We start from the raw sequence: 19,402 nt of genomic DNA, 5'->3' as shown, positions 1-19,402 counted from the left end.
GGTGACGAGAGGTGCTGCTTTGGTGACGACATTTCAAAGTCAAAAGTGGCCACCGCACCGCAGCGCACCGCAGCGCAGCGCAGCGCACCGCACGCTCCTTTGCAGCCGTCGCTCAACATTCCTAACTGGGCTGATAAGTGAGCACCTCGTAGCAGATGTCTACGACTGACTCATGGCTGACTCAATGCGTCCACACAAGCCTAAATGTTCTTTCAAGTCAAAAGTGCACCTTAGAAAAATAATGCTCACTTTTGAGTTGCAAGAAAGAATTGCTTTTTTTTTTTTTTAAGCACGCTAATACTTGTGCGGACACACATCCAATCTTAAATTGGATTCATTTCAAGTTTGAAGCCCTGATGAAATAAATGAGCCTTTTAGCAGCCAATACAAGTGCACAATCATGTTTTATTTCAGAAGAAACGACAAATGTTTGTGATAGGACTTCATCAATAAGAAACGTTTTTGTTTTTTTTTAAGGTCAGAAAGAGGCCCACAAAGATTACAAGGTGATAAATCACAACAGCGAGGGAGGCATCTGACAGGTCTTGCATTAGGTTCACTGAGTCATTGTTCAACATTTGGAATGTTCCTGCCACTACAGTATCACTCCTTTTTTCTCCATACCTAATGAAATGCACAAGCAAGTATTCCCATTGACTTCTCTCAAATCAACAGGAGTCTATTTTTCATGTACCTGCCGGCTTCATTCCGAGGAGTGAAGTCGATTATCGCCGCCTTTGTTTTTACACAGGGCGTCTTTCAGCTCGCAGTGTTCCGCGCATGTCCTCGTAGACATCGTTGGTGATGTGCCGTGGCCTATATTTGCCGTGCCACTTTTTCATCTGAAACGCAAGCGATACGAGCCGTTTGGAACTAGGCTAAAGCATGAATCCTACGTACGCACCAGTGAGTTTGCGGCAAAATATTTCGCACGCACGCACGCACCTTGGGTATGCCCCATAGGAGGAAGGCGATGAAGACTCCAAATAGCACAGCAGCCGAAAGCACAAGCAGCCCCACGAGTAGATTTGGTTTTCCATTGTCACACTGCTGCACATCTATTATCCATACGCACATTTGAAATCAAACCGATTTAGGCCCGGCCAATCGTCGCCACGCTCACCTCGAACGACCAGCACGGCCGGGACCTGGTCCAAGACTTTCTTATGTTCCGACAATGCGTTATCAAACCACTCGTAGCCGCACCAGTACACGCCGGTGTCTTCTGAGGTCAGGTTCCAGATGAGCACCTCCGTAGATACCAAATCTCCCTCCGCCCGGAGCCTCCCGCTGAAATCCTGAGCGATGGTGGTTTTTCGGGACGTCTTACTGACAACGGGAAAATTATTCTCCAGGCCTTTAAACAAAGTCACGAGCGTTATCGGGAACGGTTGAGAAAACCCGCATCGGATGGACGCAGATCCGCCAACGGAGCTCCATATCACGCCCTGGCCCTCCACTGACACACAAACAAAAGAATGCCATTGGGAAGAAAGAGGTTCCGTTCTCATCTCAGGTATGAATGAGTCTTACCTGTTGCCAGAGTTGTGCACAACAAGCAGAGGACGGAGAGGAGAGCCGAGCACGCGGTTGACATGTTTGGCGAAAGGAGCTGCACTGACAAATGCTTTCACCCACCCACGTCGCATCTTTGAACAGCAACAACATCCTGTCACCTCAACTGAAAGAGCTCAGCCCAAAAACGCCCTTGCAAAATACTATAGCGCACAAAATACACATTGATGTCCAGCATCCACATCGAGGAAATTTGCCAGACAGGCAGTTTCTCACAGAAGCGCTCACAAATTGGCAGATTGCAACATTTGGGCCACACCATCCCGCAGGCGTACGCCCGCCTCATCCTCCTCGCCTTCCCCATCTCCAGCTCCACTAAAGTCTCCCACTTCTCGGAGTTCTCCTTGAGCCACGTGACCGACGTCCATCAGCACGTTGTGGAGGACGCAGGCGCTCGAGGCCACCGCTCTGGCTTGCTTGTAATTTCCCACGTCCAGCCGCCGGAGTCTTCGGAATCGCCCCGTCAGGCACGCCACGGCCCTGTCCAGAAGATGAAAGTGTGGCTCCAGCGCGGCGTTGAAGCGCCGCTCCCTCATCCCGCCTCCTCCCGGGTAGGGCGTCAAAACGCGAGCCGAGAGCGGATATCCGGCGCGGGCCACCAGCACCGAATCCGGAGGCATCGGGTGAGATTCCCGCCCGAGACGAGAGGTCAGCGCGCCGCCTCGGTCCGAGTCCCGGCTGTTCCCGACGCGGCAGTGGACGAAGCGTCCTGTGCGGTCGCACACCAATTCAAGATGGAGCCAAGAGCAGGAAGGCTCTTCCGTCTTCTCGGGCCTCTTGGCTTTCGGCTCGCCGCCGTCTTTACTCGGTGGCGTCCGGATGGGAATACGAGCGTGGCCCAACACTCCCAGCACCCGAGGGAGGCGCCGGCCTTCTGCTGCCCGCTCTTCAGCCAAAGGGAAGAGAAGAGCCTCGACCCGCTCACCTGCGGCGGAGACATCCAAATCACCATGGCATTTTTTGGAGACAGCGAGGTTGCTTTCCACACTCTTACCTAGGGGCCAAGCGATATGGTCATGCTGGAGCGTGTTGATGCACTGGCAGAAGAAGAAAAAGATGCGGTGGATGTTGCCTTTCTCCAAACGGTACAGGTTGGACAAAGTGCGGTAGCTGACATGGCTGGACAGCAGGGTGAGACACAGCGGGACTGTCTGGGACAGCGACAGACGGGCACGGCCCGCTACACGGCTTCGGGATTGGGCCTTCCGCAGGAGACCTGTCACAGCCTGAGTGAGGACGGTTCGTGGAATGGAACAACACAAGATGGCACGCATGAGACAGATAGATATGCTGTGATAAGGCGCTGGCTCGCTCGCTCGCTCGCTCGCTCGCTCGCCCACCTCGACTGCCTCGTCGTCGTCCCCCCGCCCCTCTTGTGCCACCTTCTCCTCGGCGTCATTCCTTGGCGGAGGTTGTTGACATGTTTGCTTGACTTTGTGGATCAGGTCCGACTCCAGCATGTCCTCCACGGCATGGTCCAGCCGCTGGTCTAGCTCGGCGGTGGATAGAGGCTGCCAGTCCCGCTCCACCAGGTCCAGGACAGCGCGGCATGCGGCTAGGACACAGCCGTCGACGGCCATTTGTTCGCAAAATGTTGGCTTGCTTGAAAACCAACAAACACTCACTCGCTTTACTCCTGCGTCGTAGTGTTAGCCACGGGGCTAAATGCTAACCGATGCGGCGTTCGGGGACAGCACAAAGTGGGGGAATTCAGAGCATCATTGCAGTAAACAGTGCACAAACTGTATTCGGGGCCATTTCCATTTCAACTTTAGACAGTGGGCCAAAGTTGATCAAATTCCAACATGGATCCACCATATAGTTTCACATTGACTTTTCAAGTGTTTATTTCTTTGTTTTAACTCGAGGAAAAAATCGGCATGAATGTATAAATAGTATACAAGCAAAAACAAAAAACAAAATTTGATCTGTTACAATTGTTGGATAAACAATGGGGCTCAAACGGGGGCGGGGGGGGGCAACAAGCGTACATTTCTTTAGTCTAAATATTTCTAGCCTGCTGATTCAATGGGATAAAAAATTGTGCCAATGAAAGGGGTGAATCCCTAATAGTTTAAATAATACAAAGATAAAAGCGTAAAAAGGTCTCTCCTGCTCGACGCTGTCATTGAAGCCACTAAAGTAGCCCCAAAAAAAAAAAAAAAAAAAAAAAATCAACAAAGCACACGCTCACAGTGAAGTAAGGCAGCTTAACGACAGCTCCAACAGAAAGAACCATTAAATAGGAGGTACAATGCTTGCTTGCTTGCTTGGTGTTGAGCAGGTGACAGTGTTGCGACCAGTCGGGGCTGTGACAAGGTTTTCTAGCATGCACACAAACGCACCGCACCGCTCGCTCGCTCGCTCATACAACAAAAACAACAAGCCGTCTGTTTGCTTCTGTCCAGTTGAAGATCTCGTCGTCGGTCCACTTCCCCAAATTCTCCCCGCCCTCACCCCCGTGGATTTCCTGCTTGCCCCCCCCCCCCGCCCTCACTGAACGGCTTGCTCGTTGGCTGTGCTGCCCGAGTCCTGCGGCTTCATGACGTCCGGGAGCTCAGGGGGGGTGGAGAAGGGCTCCATCCTCAGCTGCTCAAATGAATCATCTGTAGGGAAGACAAGTGTGTGTGTGAGGGGGGCGGGGGGGACTTAAGACCACCACGCACACAAATATTGAGGACAACGTTTTTACCGCTGAGCCGGAAAGCTAAGCCCACGGTGCCGGGGGACTGAGGCCGCGCCGTCTGGTTGGTGAAGCCGCAGTTTCCGAGCGTCTGAGTGTCGTCCAGCTCCGTGTCATCCTGGACAAAGTAGGAGAAAGTGTCACCTAGTCATGAACACTTTTTGTTTCTCCACCAAATATCCTAGAAATGAAAGACTTCTTTCTATCTTGGTCAGTTTACCTTGTAGAGCCTTTGGTCCTCTGGCGGCCGCTTGAGGATGCCTTCCACAATACGCTTCAGCTCGTATACCGAGGTGGACTCTTTGGCGTCGGTGAAGATGGTCGTCTTGTGACGGCGGATCATGAGGAACACATCCTGGCGGACACGAGGCAAGATACGGAACCTCATTGGCGATGCGTTTTCTTTGGCTTTCTTGTATAGCCATCGCAATACGGACAACACGAAATGGAGCTTCCCATCGAAAAGCAAGATCCCACACAAATAAATGCGGACTTGTAAAACCTATACGAAGCCAGCAGGTGGCTGTATTTCACGGCAAACCTTACCGCTCCAGTAAGTTTTCATTCTAGTTTTAATATGGAAAATGGATATCCTTGAATTATCTACAGTGATTTTAATATGAAATATGATCAAAAAGTAAGAAATGTATAAAACATTGATTTTCAATCGAAAAACATTTCTTTTAAAACACTGCTTTACAATAAACAGTGTTGGATTTCGGATAAATGTTTGCTCTTATAGGTGACACACAATATAGAGTTATTTCATACCACTCTTAATGTAAATAAAAATGCTAAGAAGAACTTTAGAGAGTAAAATCAAGCGATTAAAGTTAGACGATATCAAAGTTAACGCTAATTAGCTTAGCACGAAACTAACGCAGTATAAGGCAACTCGATAGGGACAACTTTACCAGCGGCAGCTATTCTATCGTACAGCATTGTGGAGCGTGATTGTATCAACAATAAAAAGCGCTTGGATAAACAACGAAATACGTATATGTCGTTTGTTGGACTACTGGCGTTAGTAGGTGGATCGTGACGAGCTAAAATGCTATTATAGCTTAGCCACTGGAACACACACACACCAAGCTAAATTTAAAGCAGCTGTTAATCTCAAGGTCCTTTTTCAAACATCTCGACTCTGCGTTATATGGCTTTCAATGCCTCGCTGGCCAAATCGTGTTATCAACAAAACTATGTTTATTTCAAAGAAAGGGCTAACTAAACTGACAACTTGAGCTAGCTACTTTGTTGTGTTAGGCAATGATTACATTTGGACACTTGTGTAGAATCGGCTCTGTACGCCAGCCAAGACGCTTTTACGAAGCATTATCACTAAGAAGTGATTGATCAATAAAGCCATGTTGAACAGTATTCAGAAATGTCCAACAATGAGAGGCTACCAGTCCGTTAGCCAAACAAAGCCAGGCTTCTTGTGGAAGCACACTCGCATCTTTGACGTGATTTTAAAAACACATCAGAAACATTCGCCGCCTGACCAAGAGTAGTTTTGCCATCGAAGCTATTATCGTGATCAGCAAGTGTTGAAATTCACTCACCATGTCTAGCGATCGATTGCACAGTGAGGGGAAGAAAAGGGGGAGAAAAAAAACGCCTCAACTGCACAGCGACAGCTGATGCGGCGTTCAAACTCTCAGTTTGCCCGTCGGAATTTCCAAGTCCCCCCCTCGCCCCCCCCAACCCCTTCTTTGTCAACGCCTCCCGGAGGAATCCCGGCGCCCTTTAAGGATGTCAATCGGTACTCCAAACTACTAGCCGTTGATGTCAAAGCATCAAATATGTTATATGTAGAAAAGATAGCTCGTACATAATCCCTTACGTCATGGAGGAAATGTATGGCCAAACTATGCGGCTTCATTTGTGTGACGTCAGACGTGCACGTTTTCTTTCCATAATGAAATGTTTGTCATGCGTCTCAACGTGGAAGCCCTGTACATCAGTGCTTTTTGGAAACATCATCTTCGTGCATATTCACTGAGGATTGGTTTCATACAGCGTTTGGCGAACGTGCATTTTTTCACTACAGCCACTAGATGGCAGCGGTTCACCATCCATAATAAAGATGGGCCATTGTCAATTTGACCTCAACTAAAAATGAAGAACTCGTCTGGTTTCGAAATTCAGTTTTTTATTTGTTAACAATGTCGTGCAACAGTAACTTCATGAACTAATGAACAAATAACTCAAACGTGTGCAGTGTTTGATGCTCCATTTTGCACCAGGAAAGCGCTTTCTTGGATTTGTGCATCTGTGTACTGGGAGACGAGACGTTTTAAGAGCCTTTCCAAACAAATCTTAGATATGACAACTTACGGGAAGTTCGAGTGGAGAGCGGACCAGTCGCCAATCACAGCAGCAGAGCAATGCAAAGGGCCTCTCTTTGGTGTGAGAATGTTCTCGGAAGCATAGAGCAAACACTTTTGCCGGAAGGAAGACGTCCCAGTCGGCCGCATGCTCATCCACCAGGTCGCTCACCATGCTGAGAGCCGACGCGATACAAATAAACATGGCAATCTGTAAAATAGTGCTTCGCTTCATATAAACGTCCTTCATTAGTAAGAAAAAAACACTTTCCCTTCAGAAAAAAAAAAAAAGCCCAATTTGAAATAAAGACCACTTGATACCGTACCTAATGTTGTGTTCACTGATACAAACCTGTCAATCATATGCTGCGTGTTGAGATCCACAGCGCCGGTTTGCGGATGCTGTACCACCAGCGCCACGTCGTTTTTCAGCTGGCTGGTGAGTTCTCCATTGATCTGACGTCACGCGGGATGTCGTTACTCCGCTTCACTGTCAAGATGTGGCACCTTTACGTCACTCACCTGGCCAATGACTTGGCAGGGGAGCCTGGAGAGGATCCGCACGGGGAAGCCAAAGTGGCCCAGGGCGTCTGCGACGTGCTTGGCCACGTGGGTGGGCAGATAGGAGGGCACGGCCGCAGCCTCCACCCACTTGGAGTAGTAATCGCTTAGCGTCACCAAGTACTTGTTGCCGTTGAGCGTCGTTGGGAGTGGACCTCGTACGTCCAAGCCCAGCCACTGCCACGCCGCAGTCACCTGACACCACCCGATCACAGTCAATTTAAAGATGATATTATATACTCATCATCAAAGAAATGGACTCACCTCGATCATCTTTTGAGGATTCAGAACATCTGTCTATTGCAGAGACATCAATGCATTAGTTTGAATGCAATGCAGGTGTCAGGGCATTAAAAGTCTTGACTCTCACCAAAGCGATTACTTAACTTGACGACTAAAAAACAAACCTTAGTGGAGGTCCTCATCACATTGGTGTCAGGTGCCCACTGAACGTCCTGTTGAGAACAAAATCAAAATGGATAAAACGGAAGAAATGGGAGTAGTCACGTTGGATCTAGAAATCATCACTGTCAAAAAAGCCTTTGGGCTTCATCATCATCATCATCATCATCATGTGTGGTGGGTGACCTGCTTGGCGCAGTAATCTCCATGAAAGAAATGCGGCAAGGACGTGATCTTGACGAGGTTCGGGTCCACGATGATCCTCCACCTGACCCCCGCCTCTTCCCGCACCTCCTCCGCATCCACGTCGGCATCCACTAACTCTTCCAGGTCCGGCGCGTCACCACTCGTGGTCGTCGAGGCTGCGGCACAACTCGTGTGCCAGGCTCTGGCGCTCACTTGCTGCCAAAGCGGAGACAAAGAACAATGTTGAATCCGAGCCCGATTGACGCCACATAGGCTTCGGTAACAGTCAAGTTTACCTTTTTTCTTCTTCCTCTTGGGATACTGGCTGTCTACGAGATGAGTCACAATATTGATTCTTTTAAAAACATGACTTTGGTCAACCATTAAAGACAATCTGGTATTTTAGTATTTCATGGCGCTCCGTGACTTCAAATCGTTATGATACAGTGGACGCATATTTGCTGAAATTGTCATCTAATCGATGCCTTGTTGTAAATGCAATCTTTCTTCAACAAACCTTGGTTTTGCTCGCTTCTTCTTGAGGCAGGAATATGGTAGGCACGGCATCTTCCCGAAGCTGGACACACTTGCCACTTCGGTCCAGGTGTTGCTCCTCAAAGTGTTTGCTACACAGCACAGAAAAGCGAGAAGGTGTCCAGTCCTTCCACTTCATATTGGCCAGCCATTTCTTCAGCCGTCGCTCATTGCACAGTGGGAACCTACAAAATACGGTTGCTTGTTGTCACTAAAAGTGGATTTGAGGGGAAACCAGAAACGATCAGAGAACGAACTCACTTGAAATACTTCTCGTCAGTGTCCTCGGAGCTTTCACACCCGTACGCACACTTATAACGGCCCATTTAGAACAAAGTTTTGTGACACAAACGTTGAAATTGTTTTGCTAGCACAAGGCTGCAAGCTAGCTGTCACTATTTCCGCTTTTCAAATTAAGGCTTTTAGTCAGACGTGATGATTCGATTTATATTTTGAGACATGAATCCATCTATATTACAAAGCCGATTGAAAGGAGATAACGTTAGTCATCAAATCGAAATATTCTACAATATAGATTTTGTTTTGCCGGGGTGAGCGGAAACGTATCCGGTTGGCTGGAGTCCTTTTCTTCTTCGTTGTTTTATGTAGGAATATTTCGGGAATGACACCCCCTATGGATCAAAAGTATAACAAGACCACTCTGTTCACCGTTAGAGTAAATGAATTTTCAGAGGCACATTTTGTGAAAAATACGAACAAAAAATGCTTTATTAAAAACTGACATCACTGTGAATCATATGAGATTGATTTTCATTTTTCTGGCACACTGAAATATTGGTGGGTGTTATCTGATTTTTGGCTTCCACTCGAGTCGCCACTCGTCCCAGTCCAGCAGCGTTCTCGTCACGTCCCACCCGGCGGCTTCCAAACCTGTCAATCAAACCCATCATCTTATCAAACACCCTGTAAAGCGCCCGTTTCTAACTGGCTCATGTCAAGCCACCTTTGTGAAAGGCGTCAAACTCGGTGTCCATCAACTTGTGACTCTTGTCCACCATTTCCGCCAAACCTCCACGTTGTCTCGATGTACTCAACACATCGCTGAGCCAAATGGCTTGACACGTGGCTCTGATTTCATCTCGTGTGCGCGCGTGCGCCGCCAAACACACGCGTACGCAGCCTGAGAGCAAAGAAATGTACAGATGGAAATGGTGGCTTCTTTTGACAGCGACTCTTTCGTACCGTTTGTGATGCCCAGCACGAACGCTGCGTCTTTTCTCATCAAAGCCAAACGGAACTCCTCCGGGCTAAGGACGAAAAAAAGATGTCACATTGTATGATAAAAATGTTTCAAGTTCAAAAGGCCCAAAGTGACACAAATATGCCTCCGAAGAAATATTGAGGGTCACACCTTTGGACAACTTCCTGAAGCCTCACGCCAAGTTTGATAGGCAAGGTTTTCCTAAACTCTGGGCAATAAAATGGAATGAAGCAATCATCGAAAAATACACGGCCACCAATCCCGCTTCTTATACCCAAAAAGACGGGTTCCTGCCGATTGGCTTCCATTGGGGTCAGGACGCGTCCGTCGCGGAGGAAGCGCCGGAGCGCGATGGTGAGCCGCTCCTCGTTCAGCGTTTCCATGACCACCGAACGCACCGCCTTGTAGTTGGCAAACAGGTGGAGGGCGGTGAAGAGGAAGAAGAGGCCGATGGTTAATCTGGCGGATAGAAATCATCAAGCAATAAATATCTCGATTAGGATCACAACCTGACGTTCGGCACTTACGCCGGGTTGTCCGTGACGAGCGGAATGAGGATCAAACTGACCAGGAGTCCGGCCAGATTCACCAAAGTCTCCTGGAATTCCATTTTGTCGGAAACATTCAATAGGTTGCAAATGATCGATTTTTGTTTGGGACCCTTCCAAGCACCTGACTGCCGTCTTTGGCGGAGATGTCGGCCATGTTGTCTCGACGAGCTTGATGGACGGTCAGGGCAGCTCTGGTGGCTCCGCCCGCTACGCCCACCACAGCCTGACGAGGTAAGAAAAGTAAAAAGACATTTTCACACGCTCACAGCCATTTTACATTCTCAAACGTATTCACCTTGAAAACGCCTGACGTGCACGCAATGAAAGTGAACCAGGCCGGAGAGAACGGTGCCAGTATTTCCACGAACATGGCGACGTCATTGAGAATGTCTGCAAAAAGCCTTGACAAACATTGAGACCGTCCGTCTCAGTCGGGGAGATCGTAATGAGACGTTTGAGTCGTGAGCGTACCTCCATTTCTTGGCCTCGGAGTCCAACTTGTTCCTAAGACAGACGCAGTATTAACAAAGATTACCCTCGTGCTTAGTGCTGACTGAGATTTACCCTTTCAACCAGGCGAAGACGATCCTTCCCAACATGCTGGTTCCATCTAAGAGAAAACACATCACCACTAAGAGGTAGGTGTCAATATATATGACAAGCCATTGGATTTACCTCTTAGAAGCCAGGTGACTGTGGCCGCAGCTACTGTGGCTTCCTGGTTTCCCACACCGACGCCTCTGAGGGACGCCTGGGTGGCCAGTGTTCCCGACAGAGAGCTCGAGAAGGCCTGAGGAGATGGAGGATGATGTTGATCACAATTTCGCTATCACTACTACTAAATGTGTACCTGCGCAGTATCCCAAAGTTGGTAGTGCAAGTAGTCTCCACTCACACTCTCTGGATAGCCTTGAGGCAGAAATACGCTCTGAATGGAATAAAGGAAAAAGGAAGCAGTTGAGTTCAGCAAAATTCCATCAAACTATCGAAGGCTTCCCTACTTTAAAAAGAGCCCAAAATGAATTTCCTCTGGATTCATCTTCCCTGCCGTCCCTTGTCCTCTCCATGGCCCCGTCCTTTGCGACATAGTGCCACGACTCGCCACTGCCGCCGTACCTCTCGGTGGCTAAAAGAGCACCGCAGTCGTCCATTTCTGCTTTGAGGCGAAATGTCCAATTTGATGTCACGCCAGAAGATAACCAACCACGAGTTGCTTTGCTAAACACAAGAAATTACGAAATGAATTGGTTCGTAAACTAGATTGCAGCAAGATGACAAGATTGACTCTTTGACTTGTTGACAGGACTTTCCAACATAAGATCGCCACGTCGGGAAGCTTCTTTTCTCCCTGCCGTGTTTTCTTCCGCATTTTATGACATAAAGCTTGCTGATTGGTGCGTAGTAGATCGGGCCGATGACGTCATTAGACAGCGGCCACCAATGTCTTATGAAATGAACAGGTCAAACAAACAGATACATATTATGGTTTATTACTCATCACAAATGTCATCATTTTCATCAATTAAATACATCACGTCAATGTGAGGGAATGAATTCAATGAGCTAGAACATCGTCAATTAATTCGCTTTCACCAGAGTGAGAGTGATTTGTAAACTCAAAAACACACATAAAAAAAAAAAAAAAAAAGAGACCAACAGCCTTGTAAATATCTTCATGTGTGGAACTCGTTTTCCAGATCAGAAATGCATAAAGGACCCAACGGAAATGCACTTCTTCTTTGAAAGTCCACACCTGGTAACCATGGTGACAGACATATTGCGAAATTGGCGTCCAGTTCTAGTTTGCATAGAAGCGTTCAGGGGTCAACGCTACGAGTGTGCGCAGGGGATTAGGAGTGTGTTGGCATGGGAAGGGAGGACACGTTAGGTACACACAAATCCTTCACCACAACAACAACAATTACAACAAGAGGACGATGACGAAAAGGGAGTCAGTGTTGCTCGTCCTGCCTGCACTGATGGGCCGTTGTCATGGCAACGAGTTAAGAGTCCACAGATACATCAGTCAAGAGCTTCCACTCCCAAAACTTTCCAGAACTTGACACGGATAAATGACGACGTGCAACAACCTTCCAGTCAACCAGGCGTCCGACAAGTCTCTTAGAAAAATAATAACATTAATATTAATAATCATTATATACTATATTTGATTAAATTAACCACTTTATACATAAATACATCAAAAGGTGAGAGGTTAATGCTACGTGGGCACAACGGCCACCTCACGCTCAAGTAAAAAAAAAAAAAAAAATGTGGGGAAACCTACCCAGAAACAAGCTTGACAGGAAATATTTTTCCAAATTATGACAAGTGCAAAGATTATCCTTCATTGTCTTCCGATCACATTCTGACACTTGGATAAATAAAATGCATATTAGCATTTAAGTAACACTCATTGGTCTAATTTTTACAAAGGAGGATCAAGGACACACTCACAAGGAAAAAATATATATACTACGAGAAGTCTTTTCTGTCTTCAAAGAAACCAACGCATATTTTTACTCGAATAAAGTCCTTCATTTTTGATCAGCAAAAAACAGAAGCCAATAAAAAAAATAAAAGGGGGGGGAATTAATTTTTGAGTTGTAGTTTGCAAAGAAAAACATACTGCATAATGTATAATGAGGATACATTTGTACTTGAGGCAAGAATGACACTTGTAGTATTTTGACTTCTCACCTAAAAAAAAAAAAAAAGACTATTCTCAGGGCACATCATTTTTCTATGCCACGTGTCCCTAATCCTCCAAGGTGCACGTCCAACACTGCTGTTTAATAAATTTACCAATTAAATACCTCTTTCAGGTGTAAGCACTGAGGCCTAAACTACAAACTATTAGATTGTATTTTTAAAAAGTCCCACTCGTTTGATTGAGTTAAAAACACACAAAAAGCACCACCACGGGGTTCCAATACTCTCCATCACCAGTAGGGGGAGGAGGGCCGCACACCGCAGCAACGCAACGCAACGCAACGCAACTAAGGCACGCTCGCAATACAATAGCCAATAAATTGCTCGCTCGGTGGTTGCTTTTCTGGAGACTGGATGTGATCATCATCCAACTGAACGTCTTTGGAGGCGGTGCTTGGATTCCAATTATTACTATGTACATCTTCTGTGGTTCGTCGTTGTTAAAATAATAAAGTTATTATAATAAAAAAAAAAAAAAGTGGAGCCATGTTATGCATGAGAGATGGCATCCTGGCTTGTTTGACAGATGGATGGTGCCCCATCCAGGAAGTCTTTTAGCTCCTTAGCATAATTGTCACAATAGTAACAAAAATGTTCAAGTGCTTGCGATTTTTTTTTCGTATCTCAGGTGAAAGGACGAATGGAAGCAAATTGTTATTTTTGCTTTTTTTTCTTCAAAAATGCGTTTGACAATTGTGCTACGAAGCTAACGTAGTTGTAATCCGTCTCCAAAGAAAACGCAATGGATGGCTCACTCAGCCTCCTTTTTCTTTTCACGCTCCGACGAGGTGGAATCTCTAGCTGCGGCGGCCGCCCCGTTTTTGTCATGGTCCGGCCCCGGTCCCGCCGCACCTTTGTCCTTCTTTTTTCCCGCCTTCTTCTTCTCCTTCTCCATACGCTCCTTCTCCTTCTTGAGTCTCTCCTTCTCTGCCTTGTCCTTGTCCTTCTTTTCCTTCAGCCGCTTCTTCTCATCCTCGCGCTCCTTCTTTTTGTCCTCCTTGCTCTTCTTCTTCTTGCGGCCGTCCTCCTCCACCCGGGGGGGCGGCGGCGTGGCCGGCGGGGACTCGGCCGCTCCCTTGTTGCCGCCGGCGGCGCCCGGCATCAGGGGCGTGTTGTTGGCGGTGGGTGAGGGGATGGTGGGTGTGATCTGCTCCGAGACCACCCTCGGGGAGGGAGATAAAGCGTTGGGCGTCGGTGCGCTTTGACCGCTTCGTGGACCGGTCCCCACGAGGGGGCTCTGGACTTGCGGCCCCCTTTGCGCCGCCGCCCCAGGAGGAATGGGCGGCTTCTGACTGCCGGCGGCCGGGGGAGATTGCGGCCGCGCGCCGTCAGAAAAGGAGGGCCCCGAAAAGGAGCTCTTCTTGCCGGGCGAGTGGAATGGGTTCCGGGACTTGCGGAAGCCCGGGAGCGAGAGCAGGGAGGACGACGCCCGCAGGGGGCCCGGCGGCGGGACGCTGCTGGCCAGAAAGGAAAAGCTGCCCCCTGAGCTGATGGCGGCGGCGCGACGCTTGTGTTCAAAGATGGCTCGGGTGCCGTGCAGGCGGCGGCCTGGCTGGTGAGTCAGCTCCCCTCGGGACTCGCGCCATTTCCTCACCTGAACGGTGCACTCGCGCTCGATCAGCGCCTCCGTCACCTGGAGAAAAACCACCTGGATGACAAGAGAAGAAGGCTTTGAGAGCACAGAAGAGGACTGACACAATGGGTGTCTGCTGTGCATGTTTTTCCCACCAGAAGGAGCTAGAATAAACGCAGTAAACAGTCCACAGAAAGGGTTATTTTCGTTTTGTTGGGTTTGCATCTGCGAATGGTCAGAAAGGTACTGGCTGTGTTTCCAGTCAAGAAAAACCCTGCAAAGAGGAACTCCGCACCTCCTGGACCAGGCTATCCTCCCCGATGGTGTCTGGCGAGATGCCCCTGAGCCGCTCCATGGTTTCGTACATGCCCTGCACCTCCCGCAGTTTGTCCACCGAGCCCAACATCTGCTTGAGCAGCACCAGGCCCACGCGGAAAACTATTTTCACACCTAGACGAGACCACCGAATTCCACAAAGTTAAAAAAAATCTCGAAGTACACAAGCAGCAGCTCGCGCCATAGGAATACAACGTCAAATGTGTCAAGACGACTCATATTTGGTACCTTCGCAGAAGAACATGTCCCATACGCGCAGCACGCAGGCCCAAGGCAGCGTGCGCGAGAAGATGCACATGAACCACTCGGTCATGTAGAGGATGGGGTCGATCTTGAACTTCTTCAGGTGTCTGTAAGCCATGGGACACGTGCGGCGCAGGAGTGAGAAAAAGATCTCGCCGTCCAGCTGGATGGCTTCCTGAAGGCATGGGGGCGTGACATAACAGAACGAGTCAGCAAAAGAAGACCACATTGAGGTTTTTGACAAGCTCACCAGCCCGGCACTGTAGTAGCCCGGGAGATACTTCTCGCAGATCTGCACCAGGCACCAGAAGGCTTGCTGGGGAATCACAAGTGCACGCATGCATCACTGTCGGCCATCTTGGGACGAGGCGCACGGTAGCTATCGGCCGGCTGCTGACTAACCTCGGCGGGCATGTGCATGAGGAGCACGGCAGCCACGGGAGCCTGCGCCTGGCAGTAGCCCTCGTCCGGTCGGTAGATGGTGTAGGCCTTCAAGATGCGGTAGAGGTCTTGTTGCCTGCCGACCCACAATATTGTCAAGGGCGCGAGCCACAAGCGAGCAATCGAGCGGGTTGCCTTTGATTCTGACCCGTGGCCTCCGCGTGCAGCAAACATCTCGTGGAAGGGAAACTGCCTGTGAAGATCTTTCTCGATGATGTCCAACCACTTGGCCTCTCCCGGCTCTCGCTCCAGCTCCTGGGCGCGAGGCAAAAGCATTCGGTAGTATCAGAAGTGCTTCCGATGGCACAAAGGAAGTCGACGCAAAGGCCCGGCCGGGGAGATGACTCCAGCTCTGACAGGCGGGATTAGGTGGCGTGATAAGAAGCTTATGGCTTCCTGCGCCAAGCAGGGCGAGGCAGACGCCCGGATGGCAACTTCCCTTTCTTTACCAGCCCGTGTCACTCTGACACAACTCGGTGGCACCGCAGTTTCTATGGCTAACATCAAGCTACGATTGCGCAATGGAGCTGTCACCACACGCTCATATTTGCTGATTGTGCAGTCATTTGGGACGTGTGTGCTTTTGGTGACACGGTGTGAACTCTACGGTACCTCAAACTTGCCAGGGTTGGCATCCAGCAGCTCCTGGCTGTTGGACAGCAGCTGCCAGGCTTTGGAGCGGAGAGATGACGGGATCCCTTTGCGGCAGCGCATCTTTATCTGCGACACGACGGACATTCTTTTCACTTTGCCAACGTTATTATCGCTCCGTTTGCTCTCGGAACGGTTTCAGATGGCTCCCGTGACAACTTCAAGTGTACCTTCTGGAAGCGATGTTTGACCCACTTGTCCCAGTTGTTGAACATGTCCAGCCATTTCATCTCCCTCTGTCGGGCCACCTCCACCCGCACGTCCTTGTCGCTGACACAACGCGCAACACAACAACGGCACAATGACACTATAGCCCATACGAGCGTGCGTATTCATTCGAGTGGAGGAGAAATGAGCTCATGGAGAGGGCCGCCGACAGCTTCTGACATACATAGAGCTCAGCAGCGGCGTGTGGGTCACAGCAAAGGCAGGCTCATAAGGAAGCTTCGAGCAGCGGGAAAAAGATGGCGAGGCAAAGTCACGACGACACCAACCAGCGCATCCATTTGCACCGAGCCACTCGGGGACAGAAAACTGATCAAAGTTGAACTGACCTCCCCTCGCTGAACTGGTTGCCGCCCAGGAAGCCGTACTTGTCGGTGCGCCTCACCGCCAAGCCGTTGATCTCCGAGTCGGAGCCCAGCGAACTGCCGTCGTCCCCGATGCCCGACAGCGACTCCAGCGTCCCTGACATCAAGCTAGCCGACTCCAGGTAGCTGAGGGTGTCGGGGGCCGGCCGCTGGGCGCCCGGCGGGGGAAAGCTGGGCTCTTGGATGAGCGGCAATGTGGGGCTGGAGTGCCCCGCCCTTGGTGCCGGGGTGCAGGGTGGAGCAGGTTCTTGAATGAGCGGCACTGTGGGCCCGGGGTGCCGTACCGGGGGACTGGGCTGCCCCGCCCGTGGAGGCGGGCTACAGGGCGCCTGTGCCTTGATGGGACTTTGAGGCTTTGGGTACACAGGCGGGGGAGGACTCTTGGGGGCTTGCTGTGGTTTCTGCGCCACTGCTGCAGAGACTGGGGATGCCACGACTTTGGGTGCCGCGACTGGGGGAGCCGCGACCGGGGGAGCCGCGACCGGGGGAGCCGCGACCGGGGTTGCCGCGACCGGGGTTGCCGCGACCGGGGGTGCCGCGGCCGGGGGAGCCGCGGCCGGGGGAGCCGCGACCGGGGTTGCCGCGACCGGGGTTGCCGCGACCGGGGGTGCCGCGGCCGGGGGTGCCGCGGCCGGGGGTGCCGCGGCCGGGGGTGCCGCGGCCGGGGGCACCACAGGGACATCACTCGTAGCAGGGGGAGGAGGATTGTGGGTGATGTGTACGCTGGGGTAAAGGTTAGGACCCGGAGTGAGGTCAGGGGAAGGGGAGGCCTGTTGCGGCACATCTGCTTCGACGAGAGCGTCGGGCTCTCCCACTTCCTCTTTTTGGGGGGTTTCGGCAGATGACAAACCCTGCGTCGGTGGTGTCAACGGTATAGCGGGAGTGTTTCGGATTAAATTCACGTCATTGCAGAGAGACGATTTGGGTGCGGCTGATGAGGCAGAGGGAGCGTGGCCGTCAACCACGGTGGGCGGCGGCGACGACGATAAGGCGGAAAGTTCGGCCATGTTGTGACGAGAGCTCTCCTGCGACATGGGTGCACAATTTGCAACAATTGATTGGTGAATAAACATCAATAGATCATACCAACTGTCTTAAGTCGAGATCCCAAATACAGCTCAGTAATAAAATGATTACACCGTTACGACATTTGCACTGTTTTGTTACATTGTCATCGAGTGACACAGCACAGGCGTAGTCTGACTTTTTTTTCCCCCAACAAATTACTTCTGATATTTTGTTTTTTGACTGCAGATGGTTTGTTGATTTCTATGATGCAAGCAAGTTGGCATTTTTCAAACTGTCTGTAAGAGCATGAAATATTCATAAGTGGCCAGAGGAGTGATTGCATTCATCATGTGACACACATTGTGCAAGGCTGAAGACTTATTTTTACTGGATTATTTCCATTGTACAAGACGTGGGTTTCATGAATAACTGGAGTCAGGAGGGTGTGCATTAATCATGAAACGCACATGTTATTTATTCACGTTTCTCATAGTATTTGTATCTACTGTAGACAAATGATCAGCAATGCATTCAATGAAATGATTATTCTTGTAAGGCATACCTGTTCATCTATCTCAAATCAGATAATAAGTTGTATTCTCAAACATAACAATACAACAATACGTGCCAGGCAGCATTTCCTCTTATGCAAGGCAGGATTTTATAAATAGAAAGGATGTAATGAGTAATTCCACTTTGTAGCAGACTGCCTGCCAGTGCACTGCGCAATTCGCATGATCTTCTGCACGGCTGCTTTTAAATGAATCATGCGTGTCAAGCGTTTCAAAATAACACAGCACTTATCACCAGGGCGCTGATCCGCTATTCTGCTGATCGTGCAGTGCGGAGCGGAGCGGAGCCTACATGCTAAGCTAACAAACACTTTTCAAAGGGGCCCCCCCAGTGGGAGGTCTGGCCGCACAGCAAGAAAGATTTACGCGCGGCTAATTGGCTAACGCGCATCCGACGTGCCAGGAGGCCCGGCCAGGCGGGCCGATCAGGTTCCGCGGCCTCGGAGACTGGGCTCGCCCCCCACCCCACGTCAAAAGCTCAACTCACCCACGCCCGGCGTTGTCACTGCGACCAGTACGCCCGGGTGTCCAGGAGGTTCCTGGGCGCGCGTTGGCCCGCCACAGCGACGGCTCCTCCGCCAGGCTCCTCGGCGGAGAGGAAGGAAAACTGCGGGGAGGCGACACGCCGGAGCGATGGCGATGATGAGGACGCTCGGCGGCTGCGGGTGGTGGTAGCGGGTGGTGTTCGCCAGCTAGCGTAGCAGCTAATTATTAGCTTCTCCTAGCAGCAGCCGTCCGTCCGTCCGTCTGTCTGTGTTAGCATTGCTTACTAGCCCGCGTTACCTCGTCGACCCTTTCCCTAGAGTAACGTGCTCATCGGTTGTTTTTATTCCTCCAGCCATACAAAGCGAAATAAACGGCTTCTCTTTTGTTGAATTCATCCGAGTTAGGCAGCACTGGTACATCCTCTGTCAGCCGCCCGCATTTCCGACTGACAGCTCCGTACGTGCGCGTCCGCGCCGCGGGGACGCGCACGCAGCGCGCGTCGCGCCCCATCAAATGCCTTTTGGTTATTCAATTAAAAAGTGTCACCACGGCAAACCATCGGACGCTACAACACGTGTTTGTTTTCGATTAAATACTTTTAAATCGCTAACAAACTTATGGAGAGCAGGCGGACTGATGACGTCATTACTCCACTATGCTGTACCTAATGGCTCTGATCGACAGGTGGCGCCAAATTCTACCTATTTCAGCCAGTTGGCCGACTTAATATTCATCTATTCATCCATCCA

At 50.1% G+C, this 19,402-nt stretch overlaps 6 protein-coding genes across 10 annotated transcripts; all 6 read right to left on the bottom strand.

Moving 5' to 3' along the window:
- Positions 1-393: 393 nt before the first annotated feature.
- LOC147043756 (uncharacterized) lies at positions 394-1,675 on the bottom strand. Of its 2 annotated transcripts, XM_085932909.1 has the most exons (5): positions 1,534-1,675; positions 1,124-1,459; positions 946-1,058; positions 695-842; positions 394-624 (listed from the first exon to the last, which is right to left on the bottom strand). In XM_085932909.1, the coding sequence occupies exons 1-4, from the start codon at positions 1,595-1,597 to the stop codon at positions 744-746; spliced, it is 612 nt and encodes a 203-aa protein (XP_085789035.1). In that variant the 5' UTR covers positions 1,598-1,675; the 3' UTR covers positions 394-624; positions 695-743. The 2 variants fall into 2 exon arrangements, with proteins under 2 accessions (XP_085789035.1, XP_085789034.1); XM_085932908.1 differs by having other exon boundaries at positions 394-842.
- Positions 1,676-1,799: 124 nt separating this feature from the next.
- Positions 1,800-3,290, bottom strand: LOC147043755 (uncharacterized). Its single transcript, XM_085932907.1, has 3 exons — positions 2,916-3,290; positions 2,570-2,801; positions 1,800-2,500 (listed from the first exon to the last, which is right to left on the bottom strand). Exons 1-3 carry the CDS (start codon positions 3,153-3,155, stop codon positions 1,800-1,802), a joined length of 1,173 nt encoding a protein of 390 aa, XP_085789033.1. The 5' UTR covers positions 3,156-3,290.
- Positions 3,291-3,404: 114 nt separating this feature from the next.
- LOC147043754 (elongin-B-like) lies at positions 3,405-6,073 on the bottom strand. Its single transcript, XM_085932910.1, has 4 exons — positions 5,821-6,073; positions 4,479-4,613; positions 4,268-4,376; positions 3,405-4,181 (listed from the first exon to the last, which is right to left on the bottom strand). The coding sequence occupies exons 1-4, from the start codon at positions 5,821-5,823 to the stop codon at positions 4,069-4,071; spliced, it is 360 nt and encodes a 119-aa protein (XP_085789036.1). The 5' UTR covers positions 5,824-6,073; the 3' UTR covers positions 3,405-4,068.
- Positions 6,074-6,394: 321 nt separating this feature from the next.
- LOC147043753 (uncharacterized) lies at positions 6,395-8,825 on the bottom strand. 2 transcript variants are annotated; one of them, XM_085932905.1, is made up of 10 exons: positions 8,530-8,824; positions 8,252-8,453; positions 8,031-8,063; positions 7,735-7,950; positions 7,554-7,601; positions 7,411-7,443; positions 7,108-7,341; positions 6,938-7,041; positions 6,596-6,761; positions 6,395-6,537 (listed from the first exon to the last, which is right to left on the bottom strand). In XM_085932905.1, the coding sequence occupies exons 1-10, from the start codon at positions 8,592-8,594 to the stop codon at positions 6,466-6,468; spliced, it is 1,173 nt and encodes a 390-aa protein (XP_085789031.1). In that variant the 5' UTR covers positions 8,595-8,824; the 3' UTR covers positions 6,395-6,465. The 2 variants fall into 2 exon arrangements, with proteins under 2 accessions (XP_085789031.1, XP_085789032.1); XM_085932906.1 differs by lacking the exon at positions 6,395-6,537 and having other exon boundaries at positions 6,654-6,796; positions 8,530-8,825.
- A 173-nt stretch (positions 8,826-8,998) lies between these two features.
- On the bottom strand, positions 8,999-11,397 carry rusf1 (RUS family member 1). Of its 2 annotated transcripts, none has more exons than XM_085934052.1 (13): positions 11,043-11,397; positions 10,892-10,969; positions 10,717-10,831; positions 10,606-10,651; positions 10,513-10,545; positions 10,337-10,442; positions 10,163-10,264; positions 10,018-10,088; positions 9,765-9,949; positions 9,641-9,698; positions 9,472-9,536; positions 9,233-9,409; positions 8,999-9,159 (listed from the first exon to the last, which is right to left on the bottom strand). In XM_085934052.1, exons 1-13 carry the CDS (start codon positions 11,190-11,192, stop codon positions 9,074-9,076), a joined length of 1,272 nt encoding a protein of 423 aa, XP_085790178.1. In that variant the 5' UTR covers positions 11,193-11,397; the 3' UTR covers positions 8,999-9,073. The 2 variants fall into 2 exon arrangements, with proteins under 2 accessions (XP_085790178.1, XP_085790179.1); XM_085934053.1 differs by having other exon boundaries at positions 10,937-10,969.
- A 115-nt stretch (positions 11,398-11,512) lies between these two features.
- Positions 11,513-19,134, bottom strand: tbc1d10b (TBC1 domain family, member 10b). Of its 2 annotated transcripts, XM_085934036.1 has the most exons (10): positions 18,655-19,134; positions 16,552-17,612; positions 16,168-16,267; positions 15,959-16,066; positions 15,495-15,601; positions 15,308-15,422; positions 15,156-15,221; positions 14,891-15,080; positions 14,622-14,776; positions 11,513-14,401 (listed from the first exon to the last, which is right to left on the bottom strand). In XM_085934036.1, exons 2-10 carry the CDS (start codon positions 17,592-17,594, stop codon positions 13,505-13,507), a joined length of 2,781 nt encoding a protein of 926 aa, XP_085790162.1. In that variant the 5' UTR covers positions 17,595-17,612; positions 18,655-19,134; the 3' UTR covers positions 11,513-13,504. The 2 variants fall into 2 exon arrangements, with proteins under 2 accessions (XP_085790162.1, XP_085790160.1); XM_085934034.1 differs by lacking the exon at positions 18,655-19,134 and having other exon boundaries at positions 16,552-18,644.
- Between the last annotated feature and the right edge of the window lie 268 nt (positions 19,135-19,402).

Source organism: Syngnathus leptorhynchus, chromosome 16 (assembly GCF_054491065.1).
Source record: "Syngnathus leptorhynchus isolate UIUO chromosome 16, UIUO_Slep, whole genome shotgun sequence".
Classification (NCBI taxonomy): Eukaryota; Metazoa; Chordata; class Actinopteri; order Syngnathiformes; family Syngnathidae; genus Syngnathus; species Syngnathus leptorhynchus.
This window is presented reverse-complemented; position numbering and strand designations above follow the sequence as displayed.

What these genes read in the sequence shown, in the direction of transcription:
- LOC147043756 (XM_085932908.1), bottom strand. Translation starts at nt 1,597, where the DNA reads ATGTCAACCGCGTGCTCGGCTCTCCTCTCCGTCCTCTGCTTGTTGTGC. An exon ending in GTGCACAACTCTGGCAACAG is followed by an intron (nt 1,460 to 1,533) that starts GTAAGACTCATT and finishes TTTGTGTGTCAG; the next exon opens with TGGAGGGCCAGGGCGTGATA. An exon ending in GGCCGTGCTGGTCGTTCGAG is followed by an intron (nt 1,059 to 1,123) that starts GTGAGCGTGGCG and finishes TATGGATAATAG; the next exon opens with ATGTGCAGCAGTGTGACAAT.
- LOC147043755 (XM_085932907.1), bottom strand. Translation starts at nt 3,155, where the DNA reads ATGGCCGTCGACGGCTGTGTCCTAGCCGCATGCCGCGCTGTCCTGGAC. An exon ending in ACGACGACGAGGCAGTCGAG is followed by an intron (nt 2,802 to 2,915) that starts GTGGGCGAGCGA and finishes GTCCTCACTCAG; the next exon opens with GCTGTGACAGGTCTCCTGCG. An exon ending in CCATATCGCTTGGCCCCTAG is followed by an intron (nt 2,501 to 2,569) that starts GTAAGAGTGTGG and finishes TCTCCGCCGCAG; the next exon opens with GTGAGCGGGTCGAGGCTCTT.
- LOC147043754 (XM_085932910.1), bottom strand. An exon ending in AGGACCAAAGGCTCTACAAG is followed by an intron (nt 4,377 to 4,478) that starts GTAAACTGACCA and finishes TACTTTGTCCAG; the next exon opens with GATGACACGGAGCTGGACGA. An exon ending in CTTAGCTTTCCGGCTCAGCG is followed by an intron (nt 4,182 to 4,267) that starts GTAAAAACGTTG and finishes TCTTCCCTACAG; the next exon opens with ATGATTCATTTGAGCAGCTG.
- LOC147043753 (XM_085932905.1), bottom strand. Translation starts at nt 8,594, where the DNA reads ATGGGCCGTTATAAGTGTGCGTACGGGTGTGAAAGCTCCGAGGACACT. An exon ending in ACTGACGAGAAGTATTTCAA is followed by an intron (nt 8,454 to 8,529) that starts GTGAGTTCGTTC and finishes CGTATTTTGTAG; the next exon opens with GTTCCCACTGTGCAATGAGC. An exon ending in ATCCTCAAAAGATGATCGAG is followed by an intron (nt 7,342 to 7,410) that starts GTGAGTCCATTT and finishes GGGTGGTGTCAG; the next exon opens with GTGACTGCGGCGTGGCAGTG.
- rusf1 (XM_085934052.1), bottom strand. Translation starts at nt 11,192, where the DNA reads ATGGACGACTGCGGTGCTCTTTTAGCCACCGAGAGGTACGGCGGCAGT. An exon ending in GTCTTCGCCTGGTTGAAAGG is followed by an intron (nt 10,546 to 10,605) that starts GTAAATCTCAGT and finishes CGTCTGTCTTAG; the next exon opens with GAACAAGTTGGACTCCGAGG. An exon ending in CCGCCAAAGACGGCAGTCAG is followed by an intron (nt 10,089 to 10,162) that starts GTGCTTGGAAGG and finishes ATGGAATTCCAG; the next exon opens with GAGACTTTGGTGAATCTGGC.
- tbc1d10b (XM_085934034.1), bottom strand. Translation starts at nt 17,660, where the DNA reads ATGTTTATTCACCAATCAATTGTTGCAAATTGTGCACCCATGTCGCAG. An exon ending in AACCAGTTCAGCGAGGGGAG is followed by an intron (nt 16,268 to 16,551) that starts GTCAGTTCAACT and finishes GCGTTGTGTCAG; the next exon opens with CGACAAGGACGTGCGGGTGG. An exon ending in GCTGCACGCGGAGGCCACGG is followed by an intron (nt 15,423 to 15,494) that starts GTCAGAATCAAA and finishes GTGGGTCGGCAG; the next exon opens with GCAACAAGACCTCTACCGCA.